Here is a 19,032-nt window from a genome sequence, read left to right as displayed (position 1 = left end):
GTACTTTGTTGAATCAAAAGGGGAAAAACAGCATGTTCTGTGAATGCATTTTTAAGCTCACTAATACTTGGTACATTTAAATGACTCTGGACTAAATGCTAGAAGAGTGGCATCTTTCAGCATTACAGAGTCTCAGGCTAATATTTGTTTAGGTGTTTTGCTGGCTGGCTTGCATAGAATCAACCCCAGGTGTGGTTACCTTTGTTTCTTCCTAGAACTTGTTTACTGTTACTAAGGCTGACTTGGTAACTGAAGGCAGGTATAACGAGGAACCAGGGGAAGGATTCAGAGATATAGTGGTGTGCATGGTTTGAAGTCTATCCCTGGACTCTCAGGAAACCAATGTGACATACGGGTGTCCCTAGAAAATCTTTATATTAAGCCAAGACAAACTAAACAGAATGTGACTCTTACAGCAGCGCATGGCAGATCAGCACCAGCATGGGTGATGGTCCTGGAGCACAAACAGATGCAAATAGCTTGTCTGGTTTCCAGAGGGGAATCACACTGAAGCACAACCAGGTTGGCAGCCCTTTCATATGAGATCGTGCTCGACACCTGGGCTCGTGCATCTCTGCTCACTAAAATCAGGTAAGCGGATACTTTGTGTTTCTGATGCATGACTGCTTTAGCAAAGCGTCCGAATTTCAGATTAGGTAGTCTCAAGCTCTCTGTGTACAATGAGATGCCAAAGACTCTCCTGTGTCCTTTACTCCCAGAATCTCGGGATCTGAGATCAATTCCAAAACAGCAATGGTTGTTTGATATGACTTTTTCTAAAGTCATTGGCAAGTTAGACCCTGAGTCTTGATGTCTGTTGCCCACAGTCACACATATCCCCAAAGTTCTATGTTCTGGAGATTCCGCAAGGCAGATTAATGACACTACCATCATTTGAAAAATCATCTTTGAATATCTACAACCAAACAGACAGAGTTCTGGATCTCCGAGTGAAGTCTCTTAGTTCTCAGAACCAATGATAAAATTAGCTGTGAAATCCTGGAGGACGTGTGTCACTTAAAACTCTCCAGAGTCACCTTTTACAGGCACAGCTGACAGATAACCACCAGGTTTCAGAGAGGAGCCCTACCATAATTTACTAAGAGTGCGGCTTTAAAAAAGCCCATATAATATATGGCATGTCACTTCAAACCCAGTTCCAAGGTGTGAAATTTCCAACTCTGTGTTGCATAAAATGTAAATTTTCCAAATAAAGTAATGACTTTGATTTGTTCATGGCCCCCCTGGATGAAAGCATTCAGTGAAATTAGATAAAGTGCAAAACAGATGGAGCTAAAATTAAATTTGAGAAATTTAAACCAACAAACTATGGATGTGTAATATAACTTGTTCATAAAATGTAACCAGTCCCATTTGCAGTGTCCCTAGTACCATGTTGTACTGAAATAATATTCTATGCTGTGATAACACTATGATTAATCATTTTTATTACAGAAATGCCTCGTGACTGCTGACCTTTTCCAGTTTGTTTTTCATAGGAAAGCACAAGCCAAAGTGGAAAAAAAATCTAGCAAAGCCAATAAATGCATAATTGGAGGCTTTCTTTTGTGAATCAAACACTGCCACCAAGGGAAAGTCTAGCATTCACTGTGTACACACACACCACCTACATTATTTATTTTCAATTTGTTCTTTTCTCTTCTTTGCAGGTGGCCAGAGATGTGATAAAGGACCGCTCGGCTCCGTCTCCGGGCTGAATCAAAGTGGGTCCCTGTTCTTGATCTCCCTTTGGCTTTGTCTGGGGGAAAATAAAACTCATTAAGCATCAATGAATGTATCATTTGACCCCAAGAATGTCATTTTGGCAGTTCCTTCTTAAGAGCACACAGTACATGTTTTTCAACACCTAAAATTATTTGCTGGCTCCTAATGACATTTAATGGAATTTTAGTTCCTTACAATTTATTTATTTTTATCATCATATTAACATCATTATTTTTAAAAATTAAAGTAAAACATACAAGAGCACAGAGAAACTTTCAAACAGTTCAGGAAAGCATTAAGCAAAAAACTCTTACTCCTTCCTTCCTGCCGTTCCACGTTCATATCCCTAATTCTACTTTCAACCTTTTTTTCTCAATTTTTTCCAGAAAAATATCTAATACATAGGCTATATCCACATTTATATTTATTTCTTTGCATAAATGGAAGTTTGCAATAAAAACTATTTATATTTTACTTTTTCCACATCAAAGTGATGTAAATCATTTCTAATTTGCACATTATAGTTCTCTGCCATTCTTTTTTCCAGCTAAGAGTGTACCATGTTAAGGATATAACTAGTCTTATTTCCTTTACTATTTCCCTATCATGAACATTTAGTTTGTCCAGGATTTTTAAAAAATCTGTGTAGATAATCCTGCAATGAAAATTCTTAAATGCATAGAGCTGTGCATTGGTATGCCAAGATATTCAGTAAATAAATTACTAGGAGTGGATATGTACATTACAAATTTTGGTATACATATTCCAAATTTAATTCCAGCAACTTACACTCCCAGCAACATTGAGTGGATGTGTCTGCTTTACCACAGACATCAAAATTATGAAATATAAAATAAGAGTAGCCTAACATTTTAATAGCTGAAAGATGCCATAACATTGTTTGAAGTTGCATTTTTAAAATGATGAGTGTGGATAAACATTCACTTAAATATTATTGTCCAATTGCATTTATTCTTATGAAGTCTATTCGTATTATTTTTGTCAATTTTGAAATTAAGTTGGTACTTTCTATTTATTTGCATGAGCTCTTTGTATATTAGTTACCATTTTCTTATCACACATGCTGTTGACAATGATCCCCTTTTGTTACTTGACCTTGGATTTTTATTTATGCTGTATAAAAATTTTACATTTTTTATGTTGTCAGACTTATCATCTATAAATTTTTGGTGTCTAGACTTTATGTCCTGCATAACCAAACTGTCTTCACTCAAAAATTATTTTTAAAAAATCTATGTCTGCTTTCTTCCAACATGTTTATGTCTTCATTTTTTAATTTTAAACATTTAAATTTTTAATCCAGTTGGACTCTATTTTAGTAAAATTAGGTAAGAATTCGGCTATTTTATTTTCTTTCCAAAGGCCTACTGCCAAAGAGAAATATATAAATTGACTCTATGAAATGAAGAAACATTTAGTGTTTATTTGGTCAGTTGGTGAACATATATTTTTATGCTTAATAAATTCTATATATATGACAATAATTGCAAAATATAAAAAACTTTTTATCTAAGCTTCATCATCAAGCCTCTGTAGTACTTTGAAGGCTGTTTGATTCCTCTTCATAAAAATGATTTGGTTTGGTTGCTACACTGGGGAAACCATGTAACTATTATTGATGGCCAGTGTGTGCCAGGCCCTGTTCTAGATCCTCAGTATTAACCGATTTCAATTAATCTTCATAAATACTCAGTGAGATAAGCATTATTATCCTCCATTTACAGAGGAGAAAACTGAAAGGTCTAATATCGTGTCACATGACCACATGGCTAGTTAGGAGTAGAGCCAGTCTGTGAAGCCAGATTGGTCTAAATTCTCTACTTCCACATGTAGCCCAAGTCCTTTAATGACTTAAATCAATGTTCAAATGCTGCTTGGTGTTAAGTGTCACATAGATGAATGTGTCATAATCAGTGCCCCTCTCAGCCTGATCTCCAGGTGTTTCAAGGCCTTTAATTCCCGCCCCCCATTCTCAGTCCACACTGGGATGTTTTTAATGACCAGAAAATAGGATGCTTTTATTCATGGCAAAAGTCTAATCTGATGTTACATGTTTTTTCATTGCTCATCTTTTGCTTCAAACTTTGAAAGAATGTTTAAAATAGAATATATTACTATAGACCTGAATCAATAAAAACAGATTAACAAAAAAACACAACGTAGAAGATCAAAAGGGGTACTTTTTTTTTGGAAACTCGATTGAACAAAGCACATTTTATTGTACTACTAAAAGTTAAGGTTACGTCTTCATGTGTTAGGTTTTTTTGGTCTGCATAGAAGTCTTATAAGTAGCATCTGAAAATGTAATAATTTATCGATCAGGATGTAATTTTTACATATATTTAAATTGGAAAACTGCCAGAGTTTTAAGATAGTGTCTACAGGAATGTGGTGGGAAAGGCCAGCAGGCTGCTTATGCAGTGTCCGTCGGTATGAAAATGATGGATGGAATTACAGTGCTAACTACAAAATGGACCAGATTAGAGATTTATGACAGTCAATAAGCCAAATCCCTTCTCTGTGGAGAAATCTAATTATGGGTGAGATATTCCAAATCAAACAACAGGACTTTTATAATCTTAAAAAATAATCCCTCAAAGGGAAATATCAGAGAAATGTATGTGTCTTGGTCTTGGCTCTAAGTGGAAGGGAAAAAGAAAAGGTTTCCTTGAAAAGTTTTAATCATGATTTAACCCTCATGCAAGATTGGGATTGAAAATCATTCCACTTAGGTGATCAAAAATCTCCCAGGCAAAGGAATGAATTTAAAATGGTCCTGGGTTGGTAGCTCCCAAATGAAAAAAAAAAAAAAAAATCAAAAATAGCATTGGGAACAACTCACTTAAAAAAAAAATAGTCTTGACAGTGAAACTCATAATTTTCATATAAATACAAACACATAAAATATACATATGAAATACATTTGAAACACAAGTGTGTTTGTGTGTATAACTAGAAACAAGCCAAATGTCCATAAACAAAAAAGAAATGCATAATTGGTTGTATAGTTATGACATAGGATGTTAAAATTCCATTAAACTAGACTTAGTGAGAATAATTGGAAAATGAATGAAATGGTGCCCCTACCTGTTGGCACAGAAAGATGTCAAAAACACAATGCTAAGTACAAAAGCAATAAAGATGAGCACTGACAACATGGCAACATTTTTATAATATTCACACACATGCAAAACTAAGTAATATACCAACTAGGGAAATGTATGTGCTACAAAACCACCCATAATCATATGGCTACAGCAAATTGCAGAGACTGGAAAATGTAGTCTCTAGCTGGGTTACCATGTACCTTACTAAATGGAATTAGTAAAATTATGTTTTGTTAAACTGGATTTGGGGTGTATGGGGATTTTTAAGAATATTTTCATATTATATGTATTACAGATATTATATTTTTGAATGTAAAAAATATTTCACAACAAATAACGGACAAAACTAAAGTGGAATTGGACCATGTAGCAGTGGGACCTGACCAGATTCCTTAGAGACGGGGCAGTTAGGGGTGAGGCATCAATTGCTTAAGATGAATGACTCAGGGTTAAAACCTGAAGGAGGAAGAGTTATTAATAAAATGAGAGGTGGCAGAGAGAAGAACATTCCTGAGAGCAAATAAAAGGTGTGAGAACCTTGGTCAGAAGGGAGCTCAGTGTCTTGGAAGAACTCAAAGAAGTCCTGGAGGGTTGGGATATAGAGAATGGGAAGAAGAGAAGAAAAAGGGAAAGTAGAAGGTAGGCAGAAGCCCACTTCACTTTTCCTCAGACTATGTCAGCCACACTGAACTGTAGACAAAGCTGGGGAATACAGTCTCTAGTTGGGCAGCCATGTGCACTGTTAAATCATAGTCCTGTATGAACGGGTCTCTCAGACACAGGATAAACCTGTATGGTCACCTCCATAACTATGGCTTGCTCTAAGAGAAAACCAAATAAGAGTCAACCAGAAGGATATACAAGTGAAAGAAATAAATGAAAAGGAAAAGAAAGTTTAGAAAATATATGATCAATAAAACCAAAGGAAGATAAAAGTGTTAAACTTCTGGCAATTGTATTCAAGGAAAAATAGAGACAACATCAACAATGTTAAGATTTTTAAAAGGACCATAAATTGAGAAGACTTTTTAAATGATGAGATTACTTTGTGCAAGAATCTATCAGCATAGTTTTCTAGATTAAATGAATACTTTGGGGAGGGTAGTTAATTCCCAAAATAGGTCCCCAAAGTGGTAAAAATCTTGAGTACCAATAACCATGGAAGGAAGTAGAGAAAGAGACCATTTCGTTCATACTGTTTATCACCCCCACTAAAGGCTACTTCAGATGGTTTTAAAGGTCAGGGTTATCAAGCCTGAAAGGAACAAGTAATTTTTTTTATTGAAGTATAATTGATTTACAATGTTTCAGTTGTGCAGCAAAGTGATTCATATATATATATAAAATATATCTTTTTTAGGTTCTTTTCCATGATAGGTTATTACAAGATATTAAATGTAGTTTCCTGTGCTATACAGTAGGTCCTTATTGTTTATCTATTTTTTATATAGTAGTGTGTATCTGTTAATCCCGAATTCCCAATTTATCCCTCCCCCCACTTCCCCTTTGGTAATCTTAAGTTTGTTTCCTACGTTTGTGAGTCTATTTTTGTTTTGTAAGTAAGTTTATTTGTATCCTTTTTAAAATTCCACATATAAGTGATATCATATGATATTTGTCTTTCTCTTACTTCACTTAGCACGATAATCTCTAGGTCCATCCATGTTGCTGCAAATGGCATTATTTCATTCTTTTTTATGGCTGAGTAATATTCCATAATATATTACACCACATCTTCTTTATTCATTCATCTGTTGATGGACATTTAGGTTGCTTCGTGTCCTGACTATTATAAATAGTGCTGTTACGAACATTGTGGTCCACATATCTTTTCAAATTAGAATTTTCGTCTTTTCCAGATATATACCCAAGAGTGAGATTGCTGGATCATACAGTAACTCTATTTTTAGTTTTTTAAGAACCTCCATACTGTTCTCTATAGTGGTCGCACCAATTTACATTCCCACCAACAGTGTAGGAGGAGGAACAAATAATTCTTTTAAAGCTTTGGAGAACAAAAAAGCCTGAAAATTTCTGAATTCAATCTACAAGTCCAGAAAAGTCTGATACCAAAACTAGGTGAGTATAATACAAAAAGATAACCATATACTGCTTTGAATATACATGCTAAAATCCTAAACAATACATTAGTAAACTGAATATAGAAGTGTATTAAAAGAAAATGTACCATGCTTATTGGGATTTATTCCAAGGGCAGTTCCATTTTAGGAAATCATTATATAATTCATTGGATTTATAAAGAAGAAAACCCATGTCATTATCTCAGTAAACATTGATTTTTTAAACATAACTCCATAAATATTCTTTTTAAAAAAATAACTTTGTAATAAGCAAGCTATAGAAGGAAGGAATTTTCTTTAACTTGACAGAAAATATCAATGAGTAACCAAGGGAAAACTCATATTTAATGAGGTGACGTTAGAAGCTTCATAGTTTCTGCAACTTATAAAATGACAAAAATTTCCCCCCAAAATGGAAAATGAAGTCAATGTAAACCCATTATGGAAGTTTTTGAAAATAAAGAAAAATAAAGAAATAAAGAATGCCTGGTTGTTTTCAATAACGATTTCATGCATCTCCTTCTAAATTTTTACTGCATTTATTGTTTTACTAACTCATTTGCAACTACATAACATATATACAATTATTCCTTGAATATTAAAAAATAACACATGTACATTTTACAAAATTTAGAAGTGTAAACAGTATAAAGCAGAAAATGAATCTCTTTCATAATACCACCTCCCAGAAATAATTTAACATTTTGGTGAATTTATTTTGTTCTAGGATTTCTTTCTTTTCTTTTTTTCACATCACTGAACTCGTATCATGTAACTAATCTTAAATGTAATTAACACAGAATAATCACAGATTTTTAGATATGGAAAAATATCTGCCAAAAGACATGGGACTGGATGGTAGCTTTACTTGATTAAGAAAAATGTCTGTAACTCAGTTCATTCAATATGGATTATATATATATAGTATATATACATATTATATAGATAAAATTATTTTCAAAATGTATAGAATATTCTTTTAAAGGTTGCAGTGCAAATGGTCATTTGCTCATGAACTAAGCCTTGCTTCTGTGATGGGAAATGAAAACGTTGAATGATTCTGCTGGCAGAATTGTAGTGATGCTGTGCTACACAACCAGATGCCCCCTCAGAATTAAAAGGGTTAAGTCTCGGGCTTCCCTGGTGGTGCAGTGGTTGGGAGTCCGCCTACCAGTGCAGGGGACACGGGTTCGAGTCCTGGTCTGGGAGGATCCCACATGCAGTGGAGCGTCTAGGCCCTTGTGCTGCAATTACTGAGCCTGCGCTCTAGAGCCTGCGAGCCACAACTACTGAGCCTGCGTGCCACAACTACTGAAGTCCGTGAACCTAGAGCCCATGCTCCGCATCAAGGGGGGCCACTGCAATGAGAAGTCCGCGCACCACAGAGAAGAGTGGTCTCCGCTCGCCGCAACTAGAGAGAGCCCGCGTGCAGCAGCGAAGACCCAATGCAGTCAAAAATAAATAAATTAAAAAAAAAAAAGGGTTAAGTCTGCGGTGGCTGGGAGTATGCCGGCCCAGAGCCCTCACCTCTTAGCCCTCAGTCCTTTCTGGCATTGCCTTCAGCTGAAGGAAGTGACCTTGATCAAGATCATGCCCCTTTCCCAGTGCAGCCTGCATTCAATGATGGGTCAATATGGGTGTGTAACAGGAGGTCCCCCTGTCCAACCCTGAAGGACACACAGCTTTAGCTGGTGGTGTACCTGGAGTGGGCAAAGTATCTTGTTGCAACTTCATTGCAGCCCAGTTTCTTCCTCTGCTCCTTCCTTCCTTCTCTCCTGTTATACAAGTGTTGAGCGTAAGAGGATTGCCTAAAAACTTACCACAATCTCCATCTCAGACCTGCTTCCCAGAGATCCTGACCTGTATCAACAGTGTTGCAGCTTTACCCTTGTTCACATGGTCTGAATAAACACAGCTGGTTGGTGTTTAAGTGGTGATTACCCGCTGAACTGTGGGGTAAAGGAGGTGCCCCAGAAAAAAATATTTACTATTTGTTACGTGAACTAAGACTGCCACCTGCCATATAAGTAAACGAAGGATGTTGCAGCCACCAAGACATCACATTACAGCCTCCCCAATGGTGAGCCCTGAGGGAACTCAGGATGGAAACAGGATGCCCACCATCTAGCAGTCAACTGCTGCAGCCACCCCGACGGTGCACCCTGAGGAGACCCTGGATGAGAAAGCACAGGATGCTGGCCCCAGGTAGCTGAGGTGCATATCAAAGCAATGATTTCAGTGAGCGCAGACTCTTGCATCTTCCCATACGTAGAAAAGCGCTAAATTCATTAACTTTCGATGTCTGGTTTTCTTTAATTAACAGTAAACTTTTGATGTTCCAACTACCTGGTCTTTTGTTGAAAAAAATCCTATATATCCTGGCTCCACCCCCCCACCCCCTTGCTTCTTCAGAACAGTTTCTCAGAGTTCAGAGGCTTAAGTCCTCAGAATGTCCACCATATAAAACATAACTCTCAACTTCTAGGTTGTGCATTTTTTTTCAGTTGACAGTTATGATACATAGAAATGACTAGAAGGGAAAGAAGAGTAATGTAGTGAATTGTTACAGGACTTGGCTTATTCCATGAATTGAAGAATCCCTCTGGATTTAATATATAATGGGTCCAAACTGGTTTAGGAAAGACATAAATTTATAACTTCTACATCCTTAGATTTATAATTCTGAATCATTTCTATTGGCTGGAATACACCTTTAAGTAGTTTCTTTTAGGAGACATTTTTGGGTTATGTATTTTATGGTTTTCCATATACTGAATTCTGCAATCGTCTACTGTGACTTTGTTAGCCTGAGAATGTCACAAAAACCTGCCAATATCTGGATCTATCAGATGGGTCGTGTGCTGGGACAGGGCAATGGGAGCGTCCAAACCAGGTGTAGGCAATAAGAAGTGTTGACTGTAGAAAACTTAAAAACAATAATCCAACCACATTTGGTCAGCTTTTTATTACTGCCACGTGCTGGTAATTTAAAATAATTCCAGTGACAAAAGATTCTTCCTCAACCCAAAATCTTTTGTTAATCTCGATTCAAAACAATTCCTGTGGTTATTGTTCAATTTTAATAATACATGTAAGTTTCAAAATTGGCACATTTATAGTACAATTACACACTGGGAGAAAATATTTCCAAATCACTTATCTCTAGAATACATAAAGAACTCCCCAAACTCAACATTAAGAAAACCTAACAATCCAGTTAGAAAATGAACAAAACACACGAAGAGATATTTCACTTAAGAGGATACAAGAATGGCGAATATTCACATGGAAAGGTGTTCAACATCACTAGTCATAAGGGAAGTGCAAATTGAGACTATAATGAGATATCACTGCACCCCAACTGGAAGAGCTAAAATTAGTGACAATACCAAATGTTGGTGAGGAAGTGGGGGTACCAGGTATTTCACACATTGCTGATAGAAATGTAAAGTGATACAGTCACTCTGGAAAATAGTTTGGCAGTTTCTTGAAAAACAACAACTAAATATATATTTAACCCTGCAAACCAGCAATTATATTCCTGGGCAATTATCCCAGAGAAATGAAAACTTATGTCCACACAAAAACCTGTGCACAGCTGTTCATAGCAGCTTCATCTGTAATAGCCAAGGACAGGAAACAACCCAAATGTCATTCAATCAGTGAATGGTTAAATAAATTGTGGTATATCCATACTATGGAATACCATTCAGGAATAAAAAGGAACGAAATATTAATGTATTCATAACTTGGATACATCTACAGGGCATTATATTCAGTTAAAAAAAGCTAATCACAAAAAGTTACATACTACGTGATTCCATTTACGTAACATTCTCCAAATATTGGAGGTGGGGAACAGACCAGCAGTAGTCAGAGGGTAGGGGGGTGTATGACTCCACAAGGGTAGCAAGAGGAAGATATTTATAGAGATGAAATAGTTACGTATCTGGATTATGGTGGCGGTCACACAAATCTACCCTTGTGACAAAATGGCATAGAACTATACACACATCATGTCCCAAGGCCAATTTCCTAGTTTGGGTATTATACTACAATTATGTAAGATGTAACCATTGGAAACGACTGAGACCTTTCTCTCGCTCTACTATCATTGAAAATTCCCATGAATCTATAACTTTTTCAGAATAGAAAGTGAAAGGGATATTTTCAGGTTACATCTGGATATTGCTTTGTTTTTACTGATTTTTGAGTGCAGCATATTGAGGCCTTTTAATTGCTTTCAACATGTGAGAATCTAAGCTGCATGGAAGCCTGGAGCTGGTGTCTCATCTCAGTGATGCTGGTGGCCCAAGAGTCTGTGTCAATTTGGGGAAAGAATCCTTCCTCAAAACATATTACTTCCGTCTGAGACAGGATGGGACCTGGGACACTTTGCTGCAATGCTTGCACCTGGACAAACGTCTCCTTGAGTAAGAAAATACAAAGAAACTATAAGGGACTAAAAATAACTGCGTGCATACGCAGCTGGGGCAAATTATGGACAAGAAGATACAAAAAGACCAAAAAACCCAACTGCAACTTCTGAAGAGCTGGGAGCAAAAGCAGGGCACTGCACATGCCCCCTGCACTCAACACCACCAAAGGGGCGGGCAGACCACCTAGGTCACACCTCTGGCCCGACCCCAGGGACATACCCCTACCCTCACCCCAATGTAAGGAACCAGCTCGCCCCTCGCCCCCAGGAAACAAGCAAGGGAAACTGTTGCTTGTTCTCGCTCCCCCTTGCTGTAGCAGGGGCCCCAATAAAGCCTTGCCTGAACTTCTTGTCTGGCCTCTAGTCAACTTCTATTGATTGGGGAAGGCCAAGAACCCTGGTTGGTATCACATCTATTATAAATTTGTTACACTGAACTGATCTTGTCAGAATATGACACTTGACTGTCATATGCCAGAAAATTTATTATAAAATATAAAAATTTACACATTTACAAATCATATCATTGATTTCACCTCTTGTCTTTTTTAGTCTATTTTTCAGAGAAATCCTTAAAGAGCACTGTGCATAAGACTAGAGACTATATTTTACAGAGTTATGTATATTTTATACCACTTCTGATGTAATTATTTTTAGTTTATTTATTTACATTATGAAGTAAACATTTAATTGAGTATAACATATATACCAAAAAAAGACAAATTAGAGTGTTCAGCTTGTTTTCTGGTTGGTACTGATCTTGAATATCTAAATCAGAGAAAGATTATATATATATATATATTACCCCACTGGTTCTGTTTCTCTGTAGAACTCTGTCTCTGGTATAACCATCACCCAGCTTCAAGTATGAATACAAGTACTGACTTGTTTATTTCCATCCATTTTACTCATTCAGATTTTTGAGGGGCAAATTCAAGGCATCATATCTTTCTATGTGACCTATTGATCTATCTATCTACTTACATACATATACATATTCATATACATGATTAAAACAGATCACAATATCTATCACATAAATATATAACCATAATATTTTAACATTATCAAGTATCAAGTCATTGAGGAACTGTGTTTTTTAATTGGGATCCTTAGATTCCCAGGGATTAGGGGAGGTGTTGTAGGGATGGAAATGTGCTGAGTGTGGAACAGGAAAAAATCAACAGGTAATACACAAGGCCAAGTCCCATTTCTGTGTGTCTATTTTATAAATGGGTTCCTGAATGACATTTTATTGAATGAAAGAACTCTGTCATTTAAAAAAAATGGAGGGCTTCCCTGGTGGCTCAGTGGTTGAGAGTCCACCTGCCGATGCAGGGGACACAGGTTCGTGCCCCTGTCCGGGAAGATCCCACATGCCGCGGAGCAGCTGGGCCCGTGAGCCATGGCCACTGAGGCTGCGCGTCCGGAGCCTGTGCTCCGCGACGGGAGAGGCCACAACAGTGAGAGGCCAAAAATAAAAAAAAAAAAGGAAATTACTGGGTAAGTAATCTTGAATCAAAATTAAAAAGTAGTATACCAAAGGGGGTAGCAGGAGACAGCAGGGGAGGGATTAATTAAGAGTTTGGGATTAACATATACACACTACTATATATAAAACATAACCAACAAGGACCTACTGTATAGCACAGGGAACTCTACTCATTGTCTTGTGGTAACCCCTAATGGAAAAGAATCTGAAAAGAATAGGCGTGTGTGTGTGTGTGTGTGTGTGTGTGTGTATAACTGACTCACTTTGTTGTACACCTGAAACTAACACAACATTGTAAATTAACTATACTTCAAATAAAAAGAAAAGGTTAATAAAAAAAGTAGTATTCTACTTTTTTTAAAACTAGGAAAAAAATATACACTTAGTAGAAAAGTATACTGGATAATCCTTTACATAATTTCTGGTCTAGAAAACACATTATTAAATTGTTTAAAAATCTTGTTACTCATAACTTAGTACAGAGATAGGGGTAGGTCAATTACTAACTGTAGCTAGTGTTAATTAGTTGATTTCTTTATTCATGTAGTTGATATATTCACTTCAGTTCTTCTGGTTAAGGAATTTAAGTAACTGGGGAAAGTTTGGGAGGAGCCTTTATGCAAGAATTGGATAAAGTGACAAAAGGAGAATTGTTTTAGAATTCAATGGCAGGACTTCAATTTCCTTTGAATAGACCCCTTATTGAGTTAAAAGAAATCAGAATAATGCCAGAGGATTTTTACAAGAGCAGGTAGTTTTCCCCTGGGAGTGAGAAGAAGGACTATCTAAAATAATTTAAAAGTCCGAAATGTCCAAGCAGCAAAACAGCAGGAAATAAAGTGAGGGACCGAGTAAACTAATATTAATAATTTAAAAAGTATTAAAAATTATAATAGATTCTAGGTACGAAGATCAAGATTAAATTTCCATAAAAAAGCAATAAAATTCCTTTGCAAAGCTTAATAAATCAAAATACAAAATGACAAGAATTTTTCACTTTGATATTTGTTAGAGCAAATTTATATTTATCTACTTTTATTTATTTTATTTTATTTAACATCTTTATTGGAGTATAATTGCTTTACAATGGTGTGTTAGTTTCTGCTTTATAACAAAGTGAATCAGCTATACATATACATATATCCCCATATCTCCTCCCTCTTGCATCTCCCTCCCACCCTCCCTATCCCACCCCTCTAGGTGGTCACAAAGGACAGAGCTGATCTCCCTGTGCTACGCGGCTGCTTCTCACTAGCTATCTATTTTACATTTGGTAGTATATAAAAGTCCATGCCACTCTCTCACTTTGTCCCAGCTTACTCTTTCCCCTCCCTGTGTCCTCAAGTCCATTCTCTATGTCTGAGTCTTTATTCCTGTCCTGCCCCTAGGTTCTTCAGAACCATTTTTTGTTGTTGTTGTTAGATTCCATGTATATGTGTTAGCATATGGTATTTATTTTTCTCTTTCTGACTTACTTCACTCTGTATGACAGTCTCTAGGTCCATCCACCTCACTACAAATAACTCAATTTCATTTCTTTTTATGACTGAGTAATATTCCATTGTATATATGTGCTACATCTTCTTTATCCATTCATCTGTTGAAGGACATTTAGGTTGCTTTCCTGTCCTGGCTATTGTAAATAGTGCTGCAATGAACATTGGGGTACATGTGTCTTTTTGAATTATGGTTTTCTCAGGGTACATGCCCAGTAGTGGGATTGCTGGGTCATATGGTAGTTCTATTTTTAGTTTTTTAAGGAACCTCCATACTGTTCTCCATACTGGCTGTATCAGTTTACATTCCCACCAACAGTGCAAGAGGGATCCCTTTTCTCCACACCCTCTCCAGCATTTATTGTTTGTATATTTTTTGATGATTATCTATCTACTTTTAAAAGTTGATAATTGTTACAGCTAGATAATGAATGCATGGGATTTTATTGTAATAGATTTTCTACTTTTTTTTCTGGATTAAAATTTTTCATAACAAAAACGTTTTAAAACATATTAAAAAGACATCAAAATTTGTGGTTATAATCTAAGCAGGTGCCAAACCACTAGCCATTTTGATTCTTAAAAGTGAACAATCCCTATATTTGAAAATTAAAATATGTAAATATTAAAATCAGAAAAATATTCACCAAACAGTTAACAGAGGAGGAGGAGAGGCAAATGGAAGAGTAAATATTTCTATTTTTTTAAAAATCTATGCTTCTTAACAATACAGGTAGAAACACATTTTCAGAAAATATCATAGAAACAAAAATGCTTTGATGAGTGATTCTTTGAATCCTTTGAATTCATGAAAGTGTCTTTCAGATATAAATTCAAATAACTGGACCAAGGCTGGGGTAATTATTTTTTAGTGAGCACCAGCGATTTCACAGAGAGAGCTGTGTGTACACAAATCAGAAATAACACACCAATCTGCCAGAGAACACTGCATTTCTGCTTTTTACTCCATTTCTTTCAGTTGAGTGTTGCTAGTTAAGTAGAAAACAGAGAAACTGGGAGAAAACTTTTGGCCCAGGTTCCTGGGATCATGCTAAATAATTTAATTTTAACTGTTATAAAAATATTACGATGATCTAGACGGGAAAGATGTGAGCTGACTTTTGCTTTTGGATTTAGAGGATTTTAGATGCAGCAAGACCAAACAAATGGCGTTTAGCCATAAAACCTCTAATGGATTGGTAAGAACTGGCCTCTAATTACTTACTCTTTTAGGACATAGTTCTGACCGTATTTATCAAGGACATAAATAAATCTAGCAACACACACTAATGAAAAAAATTTCCTGCATATTCTAAATATAACAAATATTATGATAGACACAGAATTCTCTTATCCACAATTTATTTTTTTAAATGCTTTGTCACATACTGGTTAGGAGTTTCTTTTATGGAAATTCTAATCACACAAAATAATGCATGAATCAAGCAAGATAATGTGCTTTCTTCACCCTGTCCTCTCAAAAATGGCAATCAGTCAATTGTCCCTAATCATTGCTATTAGTTTCTGCTTATTCTTCCCCCCTACAGGATTTATCAAGACATCGAGTAATGCAGTTTCTGGAATCTCGCATGGATGGTGTGGCCCTTGAAACAAGTTTTTAATGCTTCTTTGGGTGTTCTGTAGAATAATTCAAGTCAACATGTTTGTACTGAAAAGTGCCAATAGTTTAGTTGTAATTATAGTGTGTGAAATCTGGAGTGAGTAGTTGGGAGGAAGATGGTTTAAAAGACCCCAAAAATTATTATGGAGAATAAAACTGATGGAAAAAGAGATAGATTAAAACACAAAGCTGTAAATATTAGTCACCAGAAACACAATCTCTTAGAAGAAGAAGGATTTTATGTGGACCTAGGAACACACAAGATGGATTACTTAGGCAAGAGGAAACATGAGCCAAGGCTTAGGGGTAGCAATAGCGTGATAATTTCAGGAAAGAATAAGGCAATCAGCATAAGAGAATAGTAATTTTCAAAATGCTCTATAAAGCTTGAGGCATTTTTTTTTGGAAACTGTCAGAGGGCTTAGGACAAATGCATGTGATTATTATAAGTGGTTTTTAGAAAGTTTCAAAAATTTTTCTCTTCCAGAAAAAGGTAATGAATAGAAAAACTGGGAGAGAGAGGTAGAAACAGGGAAAAATAGAGGAATTTTTGGCATTTATTGAGCATCTATCATGTTTCAGTTAATCACTGTGGATAAACTATATTAATATAGACCTCATGTTAACCCTATCAGGTAATTTTTATCCTCTCTACTTAGTGCATGAGGTAGGAGAGCTGATGTACCTTGTTCAGTGTCATACAACCAGGAATATGTGCCTCTGGCATACATTTGGAGGTCTATATGTCTCTAAAACCCAGGTATTTTCCACTAAACATACTGCATTAAAGAGAATGATGACAACCATTCACCCCTTAGAAACTGAGAAACCGTTGATTCCACTGACCCTGACAGAAAAAATATGAAAAGGGAGTCAGGAGGAGAAGGTGGAAGATGTGGTGAGATGGAATGGTTTCCCAGAGGGTGGCAGACTGCAGATATGGCCACCAAACAAGCCTCACATTCTTATCCATACATACCTCTCTCCTAATCAAAACACAGAATTTATTTCCTCTCCCCTTGAATTTGGGCTACTCCTGTGACTTTCTTTGACCAACAGAATATGGCAGAAGAGATAGTGTGTGACTTCTGGACTTATGAAGCTTCTGTATTTGCCCTCTTTGGGATGCAGCCTTCATGTAAATTAGCAAGGACTCAAATACTGAATAACAGAGAATGATAGATAAAGATGGAGCTAGATAGAGAGGGAGGGAGGGAGAGAAACCTAGACAACTCCCAGTCATTACATCCTCCTTCATTAGGGCACCAGATGTGTGAAATCTTTAGAATGTTCCGGTCCCAGGTGAGGTCCAAGCTAATAGCAGCTATATAAGTGACTCCAGCCAACACTATTTGGAACAGAAGAACCATATAGCCTACCCCAAGAATCACAAGAAATAATAAAACTGTTGCTGATTCCAATTTTGGGGGAAATTTGTTATGTAGCAAAGGCTAACTGATACACCTAGTTTTGGGATCCTGGAGTGGAGAAAACAAATCATCAGGAAAAGATGAAAGACAGAGCAATGGAGTAGTGTTACCTTAGTTTCTATCTTTATTCAGATCCCTGAGCCTATATCTGACCTTAAAGAATACCTCTATTAAAACACAAATACTCTCTGGAAGGGAGACTGGGCTTCTTAGCAAGGATTAGTTGACAACCAAAAAGCACTAACATATGGCATAGGACAGAGGAAAAAGGTTCTATTTAAGCCTGACCCAGAAAGAAGAGTAAGAAAGGACCAGGGAGAATTCAATCCTTGCAGTGCCTTGGCCTTGCCATACCTAGTTAATATCAGTACCATCACCTCCACAATCACCACTAATCATAACCATTTACTGTGATTATGATTGACTTACAACCACCTACTTTATGCAAATATTACCCTAGATAACATCTAATTTATTTTTTCTCTAATTCTCATAGTGACTTTCTAAGGTAGGCACTGGCCCATTTTAAAGATAATGAAACTAAAGCTCAGTAAGTTTAAACAACTTGTCCAAATCCTTGTAGTTTACAAGAGGTAGCATGACAATTAGTATGTAGTTCTGCCCAATTCCAAAGCCTTTGCCCTTTGCCTTTGTCATTTAATTTCTCATAATTTATGGGTCCTTTTCTCTTTAGGGCTATCAAGCCCCCCAAATTTTTTTTAAAATGTTGGTAATTGATTTCAAAAAATAAGCCCTATAGGAAATTGGTCCATATTTTAGAGTTATAGAATACATTAAACATTACTTAACATGAGAAACAAGTTTATAGGCATTCTAATGTAGAAATTCATTAAAGATGAAAAAATAATTTAAAAAAGTTTGCCTTGATAATTTGTAGCAGTAACAATTTTATCACAATCATGATGGATGCTGAAATAATCCAATATTTTTCTCACTGTCCTCAATGTCCTGCATTAAAATTTCTTAGTGCCTTTTTGTTCTGGGCTCTTCTCGGGCTCACAGAAGGCAAAGCAACAAAGTCTTGGCCATCCATTGAGTCAGTGAAGGGACAGAATAGGATATCTGTGAGTAATTCAGGCCAGGAAGAAATGTTCAGGAATCAAAGTGTAGGGGTAAAGGAGAAAAAAGGAAGAACAGACAATAAAAACATATGCCAACTCCTTGCCTACAAGATCAACAAATAGATTCAACTTATTCATCCAATTTTAAAGCATCTATTTATCCTGTGCCAGAGCTGCAGAGACAAAGATAAATAACTCACATTTCTTGACCTTAAGGAAAAGTAAGCAGTCTGATTTATCTAGACAAAAGGTGTGCTGAGAGATTTGAAGGTGATCCAACTAATTCATGGAGGTCCCAAGATAAGGTGCAATTCACTTTCCCTTCTGAGATGTAACTCCATCATTGCTTCTCTGCATGCAATCTCTGGTTGAAGAGCAGAGTCAATAATACAATACTCTTATTGCAACCATAGCATGATATAAACAACATGTACACAAGAGCTGTAGGAACAGAGAGAGGAGTCATTTATGGAAGACTGTTTTATATCTAAATGATGGGCTTCCTTAGAAAGCCTGGTATAATAATGCACCGCTCAAAA

General features: G+C 36.4%; 1 protein-coding gene across 1 annotated transcript in view; it reads right to left on the bottom strand.

The window, feature by feature from the left end:
• The window catches only part of KCNH8 (potassium voltage-gated channel subfamily H member 8), a 385,168-nt gene that overhangs the window by 173,532 nt on the left and 192,604 nt on the right, over window positions 1-19,032 (bottom strand). Inside the window, exon 4 of the mRNA XM_029214700.1 lies at window positions 1,632-1,759. Coding sequence (XP_029070533.1) covers window positions 1,632-1,759 — 128 coding nt within the window. The remainder of the gene's footprint in view (window positions 1-1,631; window positions 1,760-19,032) is intronic.

The sequence above is a fragment of the Monodon monoceros genome, unplaced genomic scaffold (genome assembly GCF_005190385.1).
Source record: "Monodon monoceros isolate NGI ecotype Baffin Bay Population unplaced genomic scaffold, NGI_Narwhal_1 Super_Scaffold_11, whole genome shotgun sequence".
Taxonomy (NCBI): Eukaryota; Metazoa; Chordata; class Mammalia; order Artiodactyla; family Monodontidae; genus Monodon; species Monodon monoceros.
This window is presented reverse-complemented; position numbering and strand designations above follow the sequence as displayed.